Source organism: Dryobates pubescens, chromosome 6, assembly GCF_014839835.1.
Source record: "Dryobates pubescens isolate bDryPub1 chromosome 6, bDryPub1.pri, whole genome shotgun sequence".
Lineage (NCBI taxonomy): Eukaryota > Metazoa > Chordata > Aves > Piciformes > Picidae > Dryobates > Dryobates pubescens.
In genome coordinates this window covers 13,491,136-13,507,828 of record NC_071617.1, presented here as the reverse complement: position 1 = coordinate 13,507,828, position 16,693 = coordinate 13,491,136, and the positions used below count along the sequence as shown (strand labels likewise).

Here is a 16,693-nt window from a genome sequence, read left to right as displayed (position 1 = left end):
GTCTTGTTAATGTGTCCAGATCAAACTGCAAAGCAGCCCAGATGGTCTTTAGCTGCCCTGAAGCTGTCCTTCAGACTCTTACAGACTGCTGTATTTGGAGATGCAGTCTGAACAACTCGGGCAGGTTTTTTTAACTACGTAGGTGTCTTGCTACAAGTACACTTGCAGAATATGTTAGATTGCCAAAATCATGCAGTTCTGTATGCCTGAAAAGGATATTCTCCAGTGCTGCGTTGGACACTGAAGCTGAGATAGCATTACATAAGCTGTAGCAGGTCTAAACTCCATTACTTTGTTGCGTTCTTTGTTTTAATGGCCTGTGGCAGTCGCTTAGGGGAGAGTGTAAAGGTAAAAAAGGGCTTGCCCTTTTACCAGGAGATCATCTGGTCAGTGAAGGGTTAAGCATTGTGTTCCACAGGCAGCCATAGGCTCAAGTACTCTATAAGCTGCTAATTACCAGAAGCTGGAGGGCAGACCAATCTCCTAGGAATTTGCCTAATCTCCTTTTGATTTTATGGCCTCTAGGAACTCCAGTGGAACTTAATCCCAGAGTTCCATTTCCCCCTTGGTTTCTTCTACATTTGCCCCCCTAGTAATAGTAAAATACAAAAGATTTTATAGCATAATTATAATTATGGTTTCTTCTTCTGTACCATCTTTGTGGTTGTGTAGTCTTCTCTGCCTCAAAAGACATCATCCAAGTGGGTGAATCCTGGTGTAACTCGGTATGTAATGCTGCTTCCTTGTGTGATGGAAAATAAATATGAAGACCTATTTATCTATGAAGTCAGTTGATGAGGTGGACAGAAAACAATGACAAGTTTGCAGAAGCAAGAGGCTTCTTCGTTATACCAATACCTGTGGATGTAATATACTGTTTAATTGGTACAAATGAGTGGTTGCTCTCTTTCCTAATCCATCAGAAGGATCAGGGGTGACCTCATTGCCCTCTACAACTACCTGAAAGGTGGTTGTAGACAGGAAGGGGTTGGTCTCTTCTCCCAGGCAACCAGCACCAGAACAAGGGGACACAGTCTCAAGCAGGGGAGGTTTAGACTCGAGGTGAGGAAAAAGTTCTTCACTGAGCGAGTCATTCGTCATTGGAATGTGCTGCCCAGGGAGGTGGTGGAGTCACCGTCCCATGGTCTAGTTGTGAGGTCTGTCGGGACAGGTTGGACTTGATGATCCTTGGGGTCTCTTCCAACCTTAGTTATACTGTGATACTGTGATCCATCAAACCTGACGTGTAATCCCACCTCAGGTGAGGTTATTGGCAGTAGATAGGGATAAAATAGATAATAGGATACCCAATAGTGAATTACAACCTAACAAATATACATTGTGGTTCAGGTTGTGTTAGTCATAAGGCATTTCACAGATTCTGCTCATCTTAACAGCTATGGATCTCTGGCACAAAAGGGTGAAGTGACTTGTGACCTCTACCAAGCAGCCAGTAGGGTTTCTATGTCTTTTCTCAAACTCAGTGCACTGGAACCTATTTTTCACTTTGAAATTTGCTCAGTATATCCACAGATGAAGGGAGTGCCTTTCTGAAAAGCAACTGGTGATGGTTTGAAAAACTAGGAAGGGCTCGATGTGAAAGCTAGTGTGTCGTTCTCACAGGAAATCTAGGGTTTAGGCACAGCATTGCCACCTTCAAAAGAGCAATAATTACTTTCTGTCTCTTGGGAAGCACTGTAAAACGATTTCTTTTTTCTCTAATTGCTTGTGAAGAGTCACACAACTAAGGAACCAGCAAGTGAAACCATGAGCCAGTTACAAGCAGGGGGTTTTTTAAGATGAGTAGATGTACCATCAGGAGAAACCAAGGCACCTGCTCAGAAATGGCCTGAGGAAACTGACAGCCTAGTTTCAATCTAGGAAAATTGTTCCTGGGCCTGTGTGGCTGAAGCATTTCCAAACCTAAACAGTTGTGATGTGATCTGAGTAGGGAACCGGTACCGAGATTGTCAGGGTCTAGGTGTTGAGGGCCTTAAGGAGCGCCTGTGAAAGATCACGTGGGGTTTGAGTGTCATTTAGATACTTGCTCTTTTTTAAGGTGCCTATAGTCCCATTTCTGTTATCCTGTTCACTAAAGTAGCACCTCGATTTGTCCCCTCCTCTGGCAAGATGATGCAGTCCACCTGCAAAGACGGCAGGATTCAACAGTGCAGCACCTAATAACAGGGTTGGGAGTGAGGGACATGACTGTGAGATAGGACCATGTATCTTCTCAGGAGGGTATGTGTAATGGGAGAGGGCATCTGTGCCTGTACTGCTCCTCACTGGGAAGATGTACAAGAGCTGGCTCATAAGGCAGCTGTCAAGTGGGAGGTGGAAAAAGTGCAGACTGACAAGAGGGATACTGGGAGGTGTTTGTTTTGACTTGGGCTTGATCAACAGGATGAATGCAGTTGGGTAGTGCCTTGAAAATAAGCCCTAAGAACTTGTAGGGGAGGAGGAAGTGAAGGGAGAACTGCATTGGTAAGGGAGTTTTTTCTCTCGCTGGGTGGCAGGTAAAAGAGGCTCCTCAAAGCCAGAGGCAGGAAGTGACCCAAGAAATAACAAAAATTACACTGATCTTCTCTAAGGTCCATTACATTTAATTTGCAATAAGAGGAAGGGTATGGCAAGGGGTGTGAGAGCTGAAAAACAGGTTAGAGGCAGCAGGCCACATTAGGAGGGTGGCTCAAGTTAGCAGTGATGGTGCTGCAGGGATTTTCTGAACTGCTTTCCTTTGCAGTAACTTCTCAGAACTGCCGTGCCCACAAACCCCTCTGTGTTTCTGGGTATTGCGTAGCCAAATACAACAACCCATCCTGTGTACTGGATAAGAGAATCTCGGGATTAATGCAGGCTTTTCTTCATTCCTGATGCTGCTTTGAGCAGCAGTACATTTCTGTTCTAGCTGAAGTGTGTGAGGAAACACCTACCTTTCTCTTTCAGCAATCTCAATCCAGAGAAAAATGCGAATGAAAACGGAATGTCTATGCAGAATGATAGCTTTGAAGAGATCATAAACCTGCCTATTGGTTCTAAACCATCCCGGGTGGATGCCATGAACAATGATGGAAGCAATAGTTCTGAGATTCCTTTGAATCCAATTCTAGCCTTTGAAGAGAAGGGGACTCTTTTGCCTCAGGTAGATAGTGTTCAAACACATCAAACAGCAGGTAAGTTTGCCTTGGTTCATTGACACTTGTGTTGTAATTGAGAGAGGCCCTAGAGCTTTTAATTGAGATAAATTGATTAATTTGAGCATTTTTAACCCCCTCATCTCCTCTTTGTAGAGCTACATATGCCAAGTACATAGAGATGCTTTTTGGAGGGGGCTTTATCAGTTACACTGGACTTCCCCTCATTTGAAGTTGCTTGACAATGTTTGCCCTGTGCTTTCAGACAGAAATTATAAGTGACAACTGCTGTTGCTAGCTTGTGATCAGCAATCATGTTCCAGTTCTGCAAGTGTAATACCTGCTTTGTGCATGCAGAGGGTAGTTGGTACCTCCCTCCCATGTAAGGTTCTGAATAGACTTCCCTCCCGAAGCTGTTGTTGACATTAATGCCGAGGGATGGTTTGCAGCACGCTGTGTTTTCCTGAATCACACCACAAATTGTACAAGTTGCTATGTAAACAAATCCTAGTTTTGTAAGGTAAATTTGGCTTCCCCTTCCCCCCTTCCCTATGGCCAGAAAAATGTAAAGAAAATCATCTTACAATAAAATAGTTGTACAAATGCACAGCTCTTTGGAGAAGAGGAGACTCAGGGGTGACCTTATTACTCTCTACAACTACCTGAAGGGAGGTTGTAGACAGGCGGATGTTGGTCTCTTCTCCCAGGCAGCCAGCACCAGAACAAGAGGACACAGTCTCAGGCTGCGCCAGGGGAGGTTTAGGTTGGATGTTAGGAAAAAGTTCTATACAGAGAGAGTGATTGCCCATTGGAATGGGCTGCCCAGGGAGGTGGTGGAGTCGCCATCATTGGAGGTTTTCAGGAGGAGACTTGATGGGGTGCTCGGTGCCATGGGTTAGTTGTTTGGGTGGTGTTGGATTGGTTGATGGGTTGGACGCGATGATCTTGAAGGTCTCTTCCAACCTGGTTTATTCTATGTATTCTATGTATGTATTCTATGTAAGCCTTGTCGCTCTTTGCTGACCTGTCATTTTCGATACCTTCTGTTGCAGAAGTGATCTGATTGTTTCTTCTGAAGAACCAAAGGTGATGTGAGCATCTCTGCAGTCAGTGGAATTTCTTCCATGCTATGAAGGAGTTTTATTTTTTTTTCTCTCCAGTTTTCTAAAGATTTCTTGAGTATCTTTTTTGGAAGAACTTTAGTAAAACCAGCAGAAGAAATGATGGGAATAGACTTGGATCACGTTTCTACTAGCTTTCATCACTAGAGAAATCATGCTTCACCTGCATTACGCAATATGGCTTTTTCCAACAAGCTTTTTTTCCGTTAGTCAATGGAGATTTCTGCATTCCTGAAGACACAAGACACTGGAATCTGAAAGCAATGAGCTGATTTGGGTGGTGGGACTGATGTATTAGTTGGGGGTTTTTTTAAAGGTGGGTGTTGGTTTAAGAGGCATGATTGTAAAATTGGCAAAGAATCTTTTACACTTCGTGGTTCTAATACTTGAAACACAAATACCTCATTGCTCTACAAGTAGAGCTGCCGGGGTGTTTCATTTAAACCTGGTGGTTTAAATATTATTGCAGAGAACTCTAATTATGGGGGCAAAGTCTAGGCTTCTGTATTAGGTTCTTGTAAATGTAATTCCTACAGGGACATTCTGTAAATGGAGATGTCACTCTGATCTTCTCTCTCAAAAACACAGCCCAGGGCAGGTTTTGAAATGTGAAAATTCGAGAGCGTTATTTTTTCACGGACAAGAGGCAGACCTACTGTTCTCCTAGATGATGTATTTATGACTTTTGTTCAGTACAGAAATAACTTCTTTAAATGAATAAATTAGCAAAATGTGGTAAAAACGCTACTGCAAACTTCATTATTTTTTTTTAGTTCCAACCCCGTTCAGAATGCTACAGACGATGTGCCCGCCCCGGCGCGCGCACCTGCCAGGCCGCACCTCCTTCGGAGTCCTGTAAATTGCTGCTGTTCCAAATGATGGAAGATTTTGCCTTATCAGACTAGTGAAGACTGTGTGAAACCTGAAATATAGGGCTTTGGGGTGATGAAGCAGGTTTTTTTGAGGTTTTGTTTGGGTGTTTTCTTTCCTTTTTCTTTTTTTGGCTTTGCTCGTTTCAGAGCAAGTGGCAGGCGGTCCTTGGTTGTGCTTTTCATGTGGCGCCTGACGTTCATCAAGCCGCGCAGCTCGAGTGGGGAAGAGGAGCAATGGAGGTTGCTCTCCCTTCGGTTTGATGCTGATTCCTGCTGTGGTTTTTTTCATCCCTCACTTTGGGTTGCTGTTGGGCAGAACTGTAAAAACGTGCACCTTTTTGTGCTTTAACAAACAGTGCTGTTACAAGGCAAAGCTCACTCTAGGAAGCACCAACCAGGGCTTGATGCATTGCTCGCTGAAGTCAGTGAGCAGATCCTTGGGTAGTGGAAATGGAGGTTGATGGGGTTTGAGTTCATGCTACCTGAGAATGTACTAGAGAGCAGATTCCTGCTCTTGCTTTTAGTGAGCGCTGAGCTAGGCCTCTAGGAAGCTGTGCAGAAAGTCTGTGCTAGCTGAAGAAATCCTCTAAGACAAAAGCTGAAGAACTCTGGAAGAAATTGCTTTGTGCTGCTGCCAAGTGTTCATCTTATACAGCAGATGGGATAAAAGCAATGGAAATGCAATGCAAGAGAGACTTCACCTACCAGAATATATATGGAAGGGCAAAAACAGCCATTCAGTCAGAATGCTTCCAATAGTAGCTTGTAACACAGTAAAATTAATTGGGTTCTTTTCTTGCTTTCTTTAACTTTTCATGTACATAGCCACAATATTTTGAAGTGTCCAAAATATGTAGTTTTTCCTTAAATCTATATATAGCATGTAAGTATCTAATAAAACTTGTTTGAAATATTTACTTCTATTTATATTTTCATTTTCTTGCACAGTTGAAACAGAAGTCACTCTGTGATGGAAAACTCTTCTGGCTACTCCTAAGTCTGCTTACAAATTTTCTTCAGGTTTCCTTTCACCTCTTTACTACAAAATCAGTACCAGATCACCTTACAGGTAGAAACAGAGCAAAGAAAGAGGCAGTCAGATTTAGATTACACTTTAAGTTTGAGGGGGTTAGACTCGATGACCTTCGGAGGTCCCTTCCAACCCAGGCCATTCTATGATTCATTCAGGCTCAGGTTTAAATTCTGTTGATCTTGGTCTATTTAGGCTCTGTGATAGGCACAGGGATAAAGAGCCTGATGAATGTCTTACACATGGTGGGTTGTTTGTTTTTTTTACAGGAGAGCAGTAAAAACTATTTATAATTGTATTACTTCCAGGTTTGCTTCAAATGATAAAATCTCCTCCTTTCCAAGGACTTGACAAATTAGAAGCTAGAGAATTGGAAAAAGAATTAGTAAGGTGTAAAAATCCATAGAAAAGAAGAAAGCAAGCTGACTGAAATTTTAAGTCTTGGTTTAACCCCTTTTGTTAAGTGCAGGGGGAAATCGTTTCTATTATTGAATGTTGTTCTTGACAATGAAATACGGTACCAAATGAAGGTCAGCTCTTTTGCCTGCTATTGCAACTGCCTTTGTTGTGTGTAACCACTCACTGACTTAGAACTAACATTTGTAGAAGCCAGAGAGCTAGTCTGAAGATAGGGAGTAGTGACCTTTCACAGCAGCTACACTGTGTCCTTCGGAAAGACTCAGCTCCTTGCTTTTCTCTTAACAGCACAACTGAAGTGCTTAGGCGAGTGCCATTCAGTGAGTTTAGCTCGGTATATCACCACTGCTGGGTTGTTCACCATTAGCTTGTTTCATGTCTCTCATCTCATTCCTGCTGAAGAGTGCTTCATTATTTGTCTTCTTGCTAGGACCTCGATGTATATTTTGCAATTAAGTAGCTCAGGCAAACAGAGAGTTCTCAGTGCCACTACTTGATACTGCATGGATTTTATTCTTAGAAAGTTATCTAGAGTCACCAAAGGAGGTGGCCTGAAGTTTGCCTAGCTCTGCTCTTTGTAGTCCTCTGTTCTACTAAGCCAAACTGCCCACAGCTTAGCATATCTTTCACATGAGATTTCCAAGGAAAATTCCTGTCCCACATGAGTATTGCAAATGCTGCACTGCTTTACCTGAAGCCTGTCTGCCCTGGTCTCTAATAGGCCTTTTTACTGCACTGCAGAGAGGCTGTTGAGTATGTTTTTGGGTTGGTTTATCATTATCAGAAGTGCATCTCCCAAGCATCCAAACTAAGCTTAGGGATTTGGGCCACAGTGAAATGCAATGTTGAGATCCTTGTTATAACAGAATTTATTCTTTTTAATTTCACTTTTATTCTATGTGTATAGCCAGTAACAACTCCAAAGCTCTACATGCATGTAAGAGTTACACCATGGTCAGAAGCACCTCAAAAGACAGGAAACTCTTCTGAAATGATTTCAGAAGGAACTGTGCTACCTGGGACTAGATGTTTGCCACGGGGAGGGGGGTAAGGAAACCCAAAACAAATGATGGAAGATTACCTAAGCATAACAGGTGTTCTCCAAACAGTTGGAAGGAATGTAGCTGTAGTGCTTAAGCAGGCAGCCAAAGCATTCAAGAGGTTGTCTTTTGATCTGCTCTGGTTCTTGCTATTGAAGTTACCACGTTGTGAGATGAAACTGTATGTAGCAGAAAAATTTTAACTGCAGGTGCCAATGAAATGAATTGCCTTCTCTGAAAGATCAGGCCCTCGGATCTGGTAAGTTTTCATAAGCCATGTGGCTTAAATATTAGATTTCTTCATGGCAAATAGCTACCCTAAGGAGCTCTTGAGTTTCTTCTGTCTGTCGACGGACTTGCTCAAGGAGTTTGGCCATTTGGCTTTTTCTGAATGCTAATGAAAATTCTGGATCTGGAGAAGAAAAACAAGTGTTAGGCAGCTTGTATTTTAATGCAGATGCTTAGCTTGTGTTTCAGGTTAGATGCAATTGATGGTTCTTAGACAGAACCATGGAATGGCAGGGGTTGGAAGTGACCTCTGGAGATCTGAAGACCACCCAGTCCAACCTGCTTGTCAGAGCAGCTTCACCTAGACCACACAAAGCAGATTTTAATTTAGTTGTTGTCCCTATGACCACTCAAGACTGCTGCTGAATTCTCCAGATCCAGATGTCTAAAGCTAGTTGCCAAATTCAGCCTTATGCAACTGGTGTGTATCAAGATGCAGCAGGGTGCTGACTCTGGTTTTACATGCTATATACATTGATTACCCTTTTATAACTCTCATCTGTACTCATCTTCTACCTAATCCCTTCCCACCCACCCCACCCCCCCCCCAAAAAAAAAAAGGGAAAACAAAAAGTAATCAAAAATAGAAAATAAAATCAAGGAGCAAAATTTAAAGTATGAAAAATATGTGGAGCTTCCCAGCTTTAAGAGCAGCTAATCATACAGCTGGCTTGTTTGCTGGCTTTGTCAAAAAAGGAAACTAAGCTCATGTTTGAAAAGCTTTTAGGCTACATCTGGTGCCAAACATTTTTGTATTGGATAAAAACCTATCTACTTGAAGTCCTGTTCCTCTGCTGATCAAAAAGCCTTTAAAGCAAATAAGCCAATCAAACACACAAACACACACCCATCGTTATCAAGAGATACTCCCAGTTACTTAAAACCAGGTAACAGCTACCCTTGAGATGATTCTGCTCACTTAAGTGAGCTAAGCCACTTGCCAGAGGAAGTTTCCCAGCACTGTCACTTCTGTTAGCAAGCAGTGCCCATTTGCAGCTGATAGGAGCAGGCAGCATCTGGTAGGGCCTGGATGCTCAGCCCAGCAGGGAGAACATTACCTTCTCTTAGTCTGCAGAATGTAGAGATGCCCAGCTGCTGAAAGCGAAGCTCTTGGTGGGTAAGGAAATTCCTGAGGTAGGCCTGAATCTCTCCCATGCGCTGCTTCAACAGCAGCATCATTTTTCCTGCGTAAATGGGAGAACCACTGGAGGTCAATGGCAGCCTTTAAAACACTTTGAAAACAACTTCTGTAATGTTTCAGGTTGTTAATGACTCAACTACCTTCATCTACAACCAGTGCTACTGCAGAGAAGGGTAAAGGACTTCCATGTACTGCAGCCTCTAATGGCACTGCTGACAGACAAATAAAGGGCTGCTGTGCTAGGAAGCTGCTCCTTGTGTGAGGCATGTGCCGGCCAAGGGCTGATGAAGCTCTCATGCTAACCCATCTGTGAAGCAGTTATGCTGCTGGACTCTGTTCACTACTTGAGAGTCTGCTCTGTTGCAAATCCTCAATGGTAGAATTGAAACTGGTTTGTATTTTCCGTTAATGGAGACTCATGACTACCTTCAGTTTCTCTCACACCTAAGGATTAAAATCTAACCAGGCTTTTTTAGAGAATGTGGCAAGAATCATCTGAACACCTTTTTTCTTGCAGGTCTTAAAGGCTCTTAGCTGCATGGGACAACTATATTAAGCATAAAGCTGTCTTCTGCAGGAAAAAATAATACTCTCTTCATTCTCACTGGAACTTATGAAAATATATATTCTTAAAAGCCACTCCACTGCTCCTGCTAATCTAGTCTAGAACTACAATGGCAATGGTTGGTTCTGTAAGATGCTTTCCTTTTGCTGTTCAGGAAGTAGAGCTGATCTAAACTTTTGCAACACAAGCATCCTGTTGTAATTATCTCTACCAATCTCTGCTCCTGTCTGAGGAATGCCATCACACTGTATGTACTGAAACGGAGGGTCAAACTCCTGTGTCAAACATCTTCTCATCCTTCCTTTGGTAAGGAGGATTCTGTGCTCTCCCACCTTTCTACTTCAGTTGGTTTTGAGGCCCTCAGAAGTGCCTACAGACTAGCTGTGCAGCGTGATAGTGCTTGAATAAGACAAGAAACGAGTCATATCCACAGTCCATTTCCATCCCTCAAGCATTCTTTTATGTGTATTTCAAGAGTGACTGTAGTTGTTTTTATGCTAATACAAGTGTAGAGAGCAGATAGAGGATGCTAAAGGATTGCTAGGGGTTGTTCAGTGCCTGACAGTTAACTCTTTTGGGAAAAGGCTCATTCCACTCCAGCCAGCCATAATCTCTTTGAAAGCACAGTTAATGCTGTGTGAGAGTTACCGTGCCCTATCATGTGCTGGACGATGGAGGCAGCATGAAAGGATGGCTCAGTATGTTCCAGTTGGCCAGCCAGTCTCACCAAGCACTTTGTCAAGGGTTCATCCATCCATTGGACCATGCATGATGTGGCTCCTTCTGGAAGACAGAAAGGTAAGAGAGTAGTCTGTAAACAGAAGCTCCAGTGTCAAAGAAATGAAGGTGAGAGGTATGCCTATACTGCCTAAACTATGCTGCCTAAACAGGAAATCATTCTTGCAGCTGGAGAAGCAAAATGAGAGCTGAACTTGTGCAGTAAGTATGCTTAGGTGGGAGGAAAAATGCCAGGTCCTGAGGTTACACTCTCAGGAAGATAAGCCCATGGCTTTGATTCATAGAAAAATCAGTGGAGTTTTATTTTGCTGGGTTTGTGTTCTGAAAGGATGAATCACTTTATGTATGAGATCCACTCTTGTCTAGCAGGCTCAGTCTGTCATAGAATGGTCTAGATTCGGAGGGACCTCAGAGCTCACCTACACCAACCTCCCCACGTCCAGCAGCTGCAGGGCACAATGAAACATGACGTGTTGCCAGCTGTGTGGTGGTCACACCAGGTACAAGAGATGAAACATTGGACAAATTCCACAGCTGGGGCAAGCTAGGAAAATGTACCCTGATCCTGATCCTTTCTGCCATGAGGAGTGCTCTACCTTCTGTGGGTGCCAATCTGGGGTCTGTTATACATACAAAAACCAGAGCTGCTTTGTGTTCTAGTCTTTTCCTTTTTTTATCTTAGTTTCTGCCATTGTGAAATGAATTCAGCATGAGAAACTGGGTGATGTTACAACACAAGTAGACAGGCCATGCACAGCACTAAAGGTCAGCACAAAGAATTTTGAATTAAAAGTTTGAAGCAGTTCAACCAAAAAAGTGTGTAAGCAACCAAGCCCATGTGTCCTGCCAGGGAACCAGACTTGGCTCTTTTGGGAGCTTACAGCAAAACTCCCAGTGAATTTAAAGGGCTTGAGCTGTACATCCACCTGTGATGCTTCTCCTGTCAGCATTAACAAAGTACACACACGCTTCTCAGATGAGGCCAGTTGTGGTGGGGTTGCTTCCCTACCTTGCTTCGCTAGTTCAGCAAGGCAAGATGTCACATAATGAAGAGAGTCTTCTTGAGTGTCAGTAGAAAGCATGGTCTGGAGGAGAGCTTCAACACATGGGCTCTCAAGGATTCTCTGCAACAAGAAAGTGATTCATGGTTAGCACTTCTGTTATGTTTTACTGGTGTCTGAAGGAATCAGGGGTACTGACTAACTCTTAGCAGTACTGAGGGATACAATAGCAATAATGCAAATGTCTCCTCACAGACCTACCACAGCAAGGTAAGAAACACCTTGGCTTATTCAGAGATCACCTCATTTCAGGCATTTCCCCAGGCTTGCTCTGTCTGTTCTCATGATCACAGATCACTCAGAGCTCAAAGAATTCCTGACCTGCTGCTGTACCAGGACTGTGTGTTAGCATTAAGCTGTCAGTTGCTCAAGTCTTGCTGCAGAGGTGAACAAGCTGAGTGCTCCAGGGCAAAGCACTGGGGGATTTTTTCAGTTTTTCTTTTTTGCCTTCAGGGCTTTGAAAACTTTCTGGTGTTGAAATGCTCTGATCTGCAGAAATAGGAGACCTCTCACCTAGCAAAGGCAAGTTCTGTTTCTGAAGAGAAATGTTATGAATTAAACATTTCTGTGTGTATCCCTTATCTTTTGGGTTGAATCTGCTACTCTGAGAGTGCTGTTGGACAGCTGTACTGGAACATATATTGGGGAGACTGAGTCGAAAACCATTGGGAGACCTAGCCTGTGCTGACCTACATTCAGAGTGCATAAGGCCAAGGAATGAATCCTGAATGAGTCACCTGGGAGGTCCTAACAAAGGAAACTGCTCACACCTCCACAAGAGTACTCAGGTATCTCTCAACAAAAGGGAATATCTTTTTATGTGTGCTCAGCTGATGTTACAGGGTTTCAACTTGCTGCTTAGAAGTTGAGGTTGAATTCCAGACTGTTGCCTTTCAAGCTCCCACACTCTGTTCATGTCCTGTTGACATAAGAACATATTTTTCCTCTTGTTCCAAGAACTCTAAAGTGTTTGAGAGATGGTTCCTTAGAACTGACCCTGAGAATCTGGCATTCTCACTGTGTTTTAGGCTTTAAAAAAAAAGTTTCACAGATGTTGAACAGAAAGTAGTCAAATGTAAATAACTCACTATTGGGTGTAAAAAGGACAATAATGATAGTTCTAAACAATCCCTTTGGAAGAGATAAGGGACTTAAACTAGTTTTCCCAAAACAATCTCTCTCCTCACTTCCTCGGGCTGGGAGATACTAACTGGCTTCTGCTTGACCTTGGCTGCATTGTTTTGGCTAAGTCTAATGTCTCTCTGCTCTTTCTCTTGTCCTTTTTGTATAGGGAGGTAAGGGGGGTAAGGTCTTTGGCCAGGGAGCTCCTTGTGCTGTTTATTAATTGTAAATACCTGTAAATATGTAAATACTGTGTATTTTGTGCATATCCACTGCATTCCAATGTAGATTGCAGTTTTGCTTGTAAAGACAGCTTTCATTTGCTTCCAGCTGAGCTGGTCTGGCAAATTCAATGTTGGGGGGGAAATTTCACCACACCCCCTTATCTGTGCATTCACTTGTGCAGCGAGAGCTTAAACACTCTCCTCATTTTAGAGCTTTACAAAGGTGAACCAGCTCCCTGCTGATAACAGAATAAAGTCACAGAGTTTAAGTGTCCAACACGGTGATTTTTTAAAGCCAACTTTGAAAAGGATCCATTTTTAAGTCTTACTGTGGTCCTCCTCTGCAACTGGTGGTAACTGGGTCTTGGGAAAAAAAATGAAGAAATAAAGGGACTGAGTCTCAAGAAGTGTGTACCAGCAAGTGGGGCAAAGCAGAGACAAGGATTTGGGTAGGGTTTTTTCCCCAATATTGATTGTTATACCCGCACTGTTTGAATTAAAATGCAAGGAGAAAGGAAGTGCATCTGTGGATTTCATTAAAAGCAAAGTCAGCTACAGAGATCTTTATAGCATCTGGGTGTAACTGGTATCATGCCAAACAAACAAAATGTGCATCAGTAGCTGGGGTTATATTTAACAGTCTGGGAGTGGAATCAGCTCAGTGTTGGATGTGATAACTGGGTAACAAAGCTGCAGAGCGAGAGATAGGAAATGAAGATTCAGTTTATAACAAACCTCAGATTTTCCTAGGTGGCTCCTTTAATTAGTATGAAATAACCTTGCTAGTGTATTTTCTACCTATGTAATGTCATTTAAATGAGGGAACACCATCCTTCATAGGAGAATTTAAATATTTCTCACCTCTCTCAGTGTTTTTGTGTTGTAGTGGAAAAATATGGAAAAACCTTCTTTCATTTCAGGTCCTTTCATTCATAGACACAATTTTCTTGTTTCATTACAAAAAAAATTACTCTTTCTATAGGTAATGCTGATTTGATATAAAGTAGAATAGAGTAGAGTTAACTAGGGTGGAAAAGACCTTCGAGATCATAAAGTATAAACATATCTCCCCCCTCCCAGGGTATGTAGTTCAGTGATGGATTTTGGGCACCTACCTGTCTGTTTTGAGAAAGGCTCAGGTTTTTGATGATACAAGCAGTATGGCCAACAATCACAGGGTCTGTTTTATGTGCTGACAGTAGCATCCCCAGGCTCTGCAGTAGCTCAGCACATGCCAGAGTGTCCTGAGAAGAGCAACCAGTATCACAGTTACATCCAGCAGGGACAGCACACTGTAGCTTTGCTGCAAACTGTAGATAGATCGATCTTAGCTCTGCAAGAAGAGCATTGCTTTGCTCATTGAAACCAGTGGTGTAGCAGATGGGTCCTGTGCTTTTTCTCTCAAAATATGATCTACTGACTGACACTGATCTACAGTGCACTTGCTGTGGAAATGTGGAGTCTTTAAGGTTTGGTAGTTTGTTTTTGTCTGCATCAAACACTTCCCAGAAGTCGCTAGTAGTCAGGGGAAGGACAGGTGATCCTGAATTGGTCAGCTTAGGTGTGTGAAAGGCAAAAGTACATGGTGAAGTAGCAGCAGCAGTGTGCCCTTGATTACCACAGCAATTGATTACCTACAGTAATGGACTGTATGCTTAGATCAGTTTGTGATCAAGCACCACTCTAGTTCTGAACAGCATATTCTGAAATTATATGTACGTTTCTCTCTGTGTCTGGTGGCTACTTTAGAGAGACTTTACTGAGTCTTACTCCTTCCTCAATGCAGTCTTCCGCCATTTACCACTATTATTAATTGAACCAGATCTTGTGAGTTTAGATTACTGCCCAGGTAGCTTTCTCAACAACAATATGGATTAAGGGGCCACCACTTTTTATAGAGAAAAACCTGATTTCAACAGGCTCTGTGTTAGGTTTTAAACAAAATACTTCCTCCTGGGAGAGTGTTTTCTTTCAGTCCCTTTCCCTTATAAATTCCATCTTGGTTTGAGCCATGAGCTGCCCAGGGCAAAAGGACAGAAAGCATTTGATAGAATCATAGAATTGTCAGGGTTGGAAGGGACCTCAAGGATCATCTAGTTCCAACCCCCCTGCCATGGGCAGGGGCACCTCACACTAGATCAGGTTGCTCAGAGCCACATCCAGCCTGGCCTTAAAATACTCCAGGGATGAGGCTTCCACCACCTCCCTGGGCAACTTGTTCCAGTGTCTCACCACCCTCATGGTGAAGAATTTCTTCCCAATCTGAATCTACCCATTTCTAGTTGGGTTTTTTCCATTCCCCCTAGTCCTATCATTACCTGACACCCTAAAAAGTCCCTCCCCACTTTTCTTGTAGGCCCCCTTAAGATACTGGAAGGTATCCTCAGAACCTTCTCTTCTCCAGACTGAATATCCCCAACTCTCTCAGTCTGTCTTTTTAGGAGAGGTGCTCCAGCCCTCTGATCATCCTTGTGGCCCTTCTCTGGACATGTTCCAGCACATCCAGATCCTTCCTGTAATAGGGGCTCCAGAACTGGACACAGTACTCCAGTTCATTATGCAGTTTTTATGTTTGTTATCAATGAGCTGGATTATTTGTGCTACCTAGAAATTGAGATCACAGAATGGGTGTCAAGTGGAGGGGGCCAAGCTCCTTTTGGTGGCACACAATAATAAGACAAGGTACAGCAGGTTCAAACTTGAACATAGATTTCACCTCAACATCAGGAGAAAATCCTTTTCAGTGAGGGTGATGGAGCACTGGAACAGGCTGCCCGGGGAGGTTGTCTCCTTCTCTGGAGACTTTCAAAACCTGCCTGGATGCATTCCTGTGCAGACTGCCTTAGGTGATCCTGCTTTGGCAGGAGGGTTGGACCTGATGATCTCTGGAGGTCCCTTCCAGCCTCTAATGTACTGTGATACTGGGGGTTGAAAGGGGCCTCTGGAGATCATCAAGTCCAACACCCCTTCTAAAGCAGGTTAGCACAGATCAGGTTGCACAGAAATGCATCCAGGCAGGTTCTGAAAGTCTACAGAGAGGGAGACTCCACAACATTAGCAATATATTATGCATTAAGGATGTATACATTACATGTTAGTAATACATTAGCAATAGTCTTCAGTGTAAAACAAATCATCAGCCCTGTATACAGCAGAGAAAAATTGCACTGAAGCAGCCCTGAAAGGCACATGCCTTTAGAAATTAGTTTAACTTGCATCTTTCTCTTACTTAAGTTACACTTTAAAAGTGTATCTTGTTTTGATATCAGCTGACATCTTCACTTGTCTTCATTCTAAGCACTGTCAAAACCAGCAATCCTTTAAGGAAAAACAAGAATAGAATAGAATAGAATAGAATAGAATAGAATAGAATAGACCTGACCTGACCTGACCTGACCTGACCTGACCTGACCTGACCTGGTTGGAAAAGACCTTTGATATCATTGACTCCAACCTATCACTCAACACTATCTAATCAACTAAACCATGGCACCAAGCACCCCATCAAGACTCTTCCTAAACACCTCCAGTGAAGGGGCAGTGATATGCCTAAACTCAGGGCATTTACAGACTCCTATATATATAAATTTTCTCTGGTTTTATTTGTCTTTCTCTTCAAAGGCAGAAACAGTATGATTTTAGATAATGCAATTAAATTACCATTGGTGACTGCTCTTGGACCAGGTGTCCTCATTTCTATGTAATCCTACGGGACCCTTCATCAATTTGCTACAGCCTGACAGGAGGAAGTTTTCTATAGACTATAAATGAACTTCTTAATATACAGTAACTTCCCTGCCAAGCTCTTCTGTTTATTTAGGACCTACATTAGCAAGTGACAGTACTTCAGATTTTGCTGAACTGTTTTGCTTTGGCTGGCACATGGCTGGGATCCCAATTTTTTTTTCATTTCATTTTATTTCCTGGCTCAGCTCTGCAC

At 42.8% G+C, this 16,693-nt stretch overlaps 2 protein-coding genes across 9 annotated transcripts in view; one reads left to right on the top strand and one right to left on the bottom strand.

Annotated features, from left to right (window-relative positions):
- MAP7 (microtubule associated protein 7) overlaps nucleotides 1-4,825 on the top strand; it is a 138,073-nt gene extending 133,248 nt beyond the window's left edge. For all 8 annotated transcript variants that reach the window (XM_054162633.1, XM_054162632.1, XM_009911389.2 and 5 more), the window contains 2 exons: nucleotides 2,947-3,173; nucleotides 4,187-4,825. In XM_054162633.1, the coding sequence (XP_054018608.1) occupies nucleotides 2,947-3,173; nucleotides 4,187-4,197 (238 nt within the window). In that variant the 3' untranslated portion in view covers nucleotides 4,198-4,825. The remainder of the gene's footprint in view (nucleotides 1-2,946; nucleotides 3,174-4,186) is intronic.
- Nucleotides 4,826-7,630: 2,805 nt separating this feature from the next.
- LOC104310012 (uncharacterized) overlaps nucleotides 7,631-16,693 on the bottom strand; it is a 28,121-nt gene continuing 19,058 nt past the window's right edge. The window contains exons 10-14 of the mRNA XM_009911403.2: nucleotides 13,869-13,997; nucleotides 11,356-11,470; nucleotides 10,257-10,391; nucleotides 8,961-9,086; nucleotides 7,631-8,026 (exon numbers count right to left, since the gene is read on the bottom strand). Of these exons, the coding sequence (XP_009909705.2) occupies nucleotides 7,905-8,026; nucleotides 8,961-9,086; nucleotides 10,257-10,391; nucleotides 11,356-11,470; nucleotides 13,869-13,997 (627 nt within the window). The 3' untranslated portion in view covers nucleotides 7,631-7,904. The remainder of the gene's footprint in view (nucleotides 8,027-8,960; nucleotides 9,087-10,256; nucleotides 10,392-11,355; nucleotides 11,471-13,868; nucleotides 13,998-16,693) is intronic.